The 4,427-nt window shown below is 36.1% G+C and overlaps 1 protein-coding gene across 1 annotated transcript; it reads left to right on the top strand.

Moving 5' to 3' along the window:
• The first annotated feature begins 471 nt into the window (after positions 1 to 471).
• LOC122038519 (peroxidase 5-like) lies at positions 472 to 1,901 on the top strand. Its single transcript, XM_042598309.1, has 4 exons — positions 472 to 726; positions 803 to 997; positions 1,083 to 1,245; positions 1,319 to 1,901. Exons 1-4 carry the CDS (start codon positions 508 to 510, stop codon positions 1,726 to 1,728), a joined length of 987 nt encoding a protein of 328 aa, XP_042454243.1. The 5' UTR covers positions 472 to 507; the 3' UTR covers positions 1,729 to 1,901.
• Positions 1,902 to 4,427: the final 2,526 nt, after the last annotated feature.

Here is a 4,427-nt window from a genome sequence, read left to right as displayed (position 1 = left end):
TATGGGCACAAAGTTAGAACATCACATGGGAATTCATTTTGTTTAACCATTAGCTTCTTCTATATGAAACAATCACATGGCTGTTTTATCATGTTAATATAAGTTTTTCATTAATTTTTTTTAATCTCTTTTGTCTCAAAGAAGTTGACCAGTTCCCATATGCCATAATGTCAACTCTGCATTAAAATTTTAAATGCATTTGTTGGCGGGCACCAAGTACTCAAGTAGTAGGTGATGAATAAATAATCAGGATTACAGCTGTTCCAGTTTGCACGCTAGTAGCATTTGCTTCAATAATGAAGAAAGTCAATAAAGAACAAAAACCAAAAAAAAAAGAAAAAAAAAAGGTTGTGCTTAATTTCAAGTGGGCGTGGAAACCATATGGGAGTTGGTAGAGTAATGGGATTTATAGTTGATTAAATTGGTGACTATAAATAGGGATGGGGAAGGCCTTGACAACAACAACACGGGATCGACATTGGATCACTGAGAGAGAGTTTGAAGGAGATGACTTTGGGAAGAGGAGGCCCAATGTGGCTTTCTTTGGCTGTTGTCTTGTGCATGAGCTTAGCAGGCTCGGCTTCTGAGATCAAAGTAGGGTTCTACTCGGATAGTTGCCCTAAAGCTGAGGATATTGTGAAGGAGGAGCTCGACAAGGCTTTTAAGGCCAATGCTGGCATTGGTGCTGACTTCCTTCGGTTGCACTTTCATGACTGCTTCGTCGGAGTTAGTATACATATATGGATATACTTACTACCATTAATCTGTTGTTTTTACATCAGTTGACAATATTGCATTATAGGGTTGCGAAGCTTCGATTCTAGTTGACTCAACAAAGGGCAACATTGCAGAGAAAGATGCACCACCAAACGAAACCTTTGAGGATGAAGTATTTGATGGGATCGATTCTATCAAAAAACGTTTGGAAGCTGCCTGCAAAAGAACAGTCTCTTGCGCTGACATCATTGCCTTCGCGGCTAGAGACAGTATTGTGCATGTAAACAAATTCAAAATTTATAGTATGTTTATTCGTTATTTAATAAAATTGTTTTAACTATGATAATGGAGATTTATGAATGCAGTATGGAGGAAAGTACTACAGTGTGCCATCAGGTAGAAAAGATGGAAGAAAGTCGATAGCAAAAGAAACAGTGGATCTCCCTCCTCCAACATTCAACCTCACTCAACTCACTACCTTGTTTTATAGCAAAGGTCTAAACAGAGATGACCTAGTAGCTCTCTCAGGTAATCGATAAGAAGAACATATATGGTAGCCATTTTGATACAAAAGTGCTAACATTTTATGATGTTTACATAGGAGCGCACACCATTGGCGTCGCACATTGCCCTGCTTTTGCAGATAGGCTTTACAACTACAGTGGAACTTTAAAAGGTGATCCAAGTTTGGACTCCGGATATGCTAAAAAGTTGAAGCGGGAATGCCCTCCAGGGAACACGGTCACTGAAGTGGATATGGACCCAAAAAGTCCCCTCACCTTTGACTCTAGCTTCTATAAGGCTGTCACAACGCACCGTGGTCTCTTCACCTCAGACCAGAGTTTGATGTCAACATATGAAACTTCTAACAAGGTGTCTCAATATGCAAAAAACCCCAACTTGTTTAAGAAGGAGTTTGCCGCATCCATGGTGAAGATGGGTAAGATTGGTGTGCTCACAGGGAAACAAGGAACTGTACGAGCCAATTGCAGAGTTATCAACTACTCTTGATGAATTTTTTATATTCCTTCTTATAATTCCTTAGATACGAGCATACCTTCTAAGGTATGGCCATGGAGAATAATGAGTGTTATGCATGTGAGAATTAGTGTGCTTTCATTTGTTTGATTGTAACTATATGTTTTATTTTAATTTAATGATGAATAAGATTGCTATTGTTAACATCTTTGAAAGATTAGTGAATTTATATATGAAGCAATATTATTTAAGATATTGTAAACATTAAAATCTTAATTAGCACGATAAAAAAAATAATAATCCCAGTTATCCGGCCCCACGAAAATTTTCCACCGGCCACTAGGATAAATCGAGAAGTGCGCGCGACGAGCAGCCCAAGAGCCCAACATCTTTTGATTACAACCCTCATTTGGAGGAAAAATTCCTGCAAATGCACCATAGCTAAGGATCGAACCGTGGGTACCTTGGTGATAACTTGGATGTCCTACCGTGATACCATAGCCCCGGGGACTTAATTAGCACTACAAGAACCTTAGTTAACCTTAGTCATCACCCATCCTTAGTAAGAAGTAAGGCCCTATTAGGGGCAATAAGAAAATTAAGACCTAAAATCAAAGGAATAGTCTTATGTGACATCGGACGAGTCTATAATTGAGGAAGAATTAAGGGTGTACTAAAATCACCATAATTTGTAAAAAACATATATGGGCATTTTTGACAAATTTATGACATCTTAACTGCTGGCCATCAAATTGAGTACTCAGAAGAGGAGTATTGATAGTTTTAATAAGGATAGGAGTAATAAAGTTAACAAACCTTCATCAATAGTGGAGGTAGTAGCTCCACTGTCTAAAAATGTATGTAGAGTAAGTTCATGGCCTTGGATATTAAGTGTACATTGTACTCGAATATCAATAGGAAGGTATGTATTACATATGCTCGGTGTTTGAATAAAGACAAACTCAGAAGTGGTTGGTTCCTCAAGTATAAGAGGGTTTTTCCCCTTGTCCTAATAAGGGTCTTGCATATAAGACGAAGGGCTTGGTTCAGTAGAGGGAGGATATGTTCCTTCTTTAAGAAGAGCAAGTTTTCTAACAAGTTTAATCTAGTTTCTAGAATAGAAACCCTTAATTCTAATCATGTATTTCTAGTACTCCGTCTTATTGTAGGCGTTTGTGGAATATTAATTTGAAAAAGAGCATTAAGGTATAAATTGCAGTATTGTTTCTTTCAAAGTTTACAAGTTCCTCTTTGGGGGGCCGAAGAGTAGTATCCACAAGTAAAACAAGGAATATTATCAGAGCCTTCTTTAAGTATCCAGTCATGAGGACATGTTCTTTGATCAGACCGTAGATCAGTTAAATTTTGAGGAGTAAACTGATACAAAAGAGAAAAATGTTGGAAGTCATGTAAAGTTTCTTCTAATAGTGGATCTGCAAAGGGATCTTCTTCTGACTCAGAACTAGAAGCATAAGTAGGATCTAAAAATGAATTGATTAATGAGTAATCTTTTTGGAAAGCAGGTGGCATATTTTTGAGATCTAGAATAGAGCGTATAGAGTATATGGAAGATGTACTTTAAACATTAGATTAGACTTCGATTAAGTCAAAATTGGTATTGTCTATAACTTCTGCTTCACAGCTGTATAAGTTTTTTCTATCCAGATTGGCGGATGATAAGTGACCAAGTTTATGACAAGCAAAACAAGTAATCGTATTGGTGTATATTTTCGTTGGTTTAAACCTTAGTACATGTTTTTCTTTGTTTAAGAACGGTTTTCGTTCTTTACTTTTTCTAATATAATAAGTCTTTTTAGGAGTAAATTTTGGTTTAGGAGTTGATAATCTATTCCTTTGTTTTTGGCGATTTTTGTATCTTATTTGTGTTTGTTGGTCGCCATATTGTTGAGGAGTATATATTTAACTACAAACCCCATATTATTGGTTCTTAAGTTGTTTTTGAATTTAAATATACGTGCACTTTGTCTTGAGTGTAGATAATATATGTTGTATACGAACACCTATGTTGTCATATACAGCTGGGACTTGTAAGTCAGTCCAGGATTTATGAATTTCCTTACTTCTCTTGAGAGTTTACTAAACAACCTTTCCCCTAAAGTCGGGTGACAATAATTACCAGAGACTGCCGTGAGAGCTAAAAAGTCGTTACAAAAGGTTTTAATGTAATTCCAATTAAATAACTGGAGTTGTTCTAAGTCTCTTATAGCTTATTTTTGCCTAATATTTAATCCGGTATTAACATCCCGGGTAGTTAAAAGTCTATGTTCGCATAACAAAAATTAAGTATATTATTGCCTTATGAGACAATACGAGTTACCTCTTCTAGGAAATGATTTTTAAAATCTTCCCAAGCGATTCTTGCTACATCTCCTAAGTAGTTTTCTCCTACTCGGATCATAGCTTCTCCTGTCTCTATATTCATTTGTGCTTTGCTTGATAATCTCTTTTAACAGAGACTATCCATTGTTCTAAGAAAGTATTATATAACTGAGGACCATATTTAGTTATATTAAGTAATACTACATCTTTTCTAAAAAAAAAACGTCATTTCAAGTGGTCTTCTTTTTCCTGTAGTTCTAACTAATAGGTTATTATTAGTGTTGGTGTGGGAAGAACCAAACGATTGAACCTGTGTTTTGATTATGTCAAAGAGTTCAAAGTTAAGGTTATTTCTGGTCTGATAAGTTTGAATAAGATTGCAAGAGAGTCCT

This window comes from Zingiber officinale, chromosome 1A (genome assembly GCF_018446385.1).
Source record: "Zingiber officinale cultivar Zhangliang chromosome 1A, Zo_v1.1, whole genome shotgun sequence".
Lineage (NCBI taxonomy): Eukaryota > Viridiplantae > Streptophyta > Magnoliopsida > Zingiberales > Zingiberaceae > Zingiber > Zingiber officinale.
The sequence above is the reverse complement of the archived record's forward strand: the minus strand, read 5'-3'. Positions and strand labels throughout refer to the sequence as shown.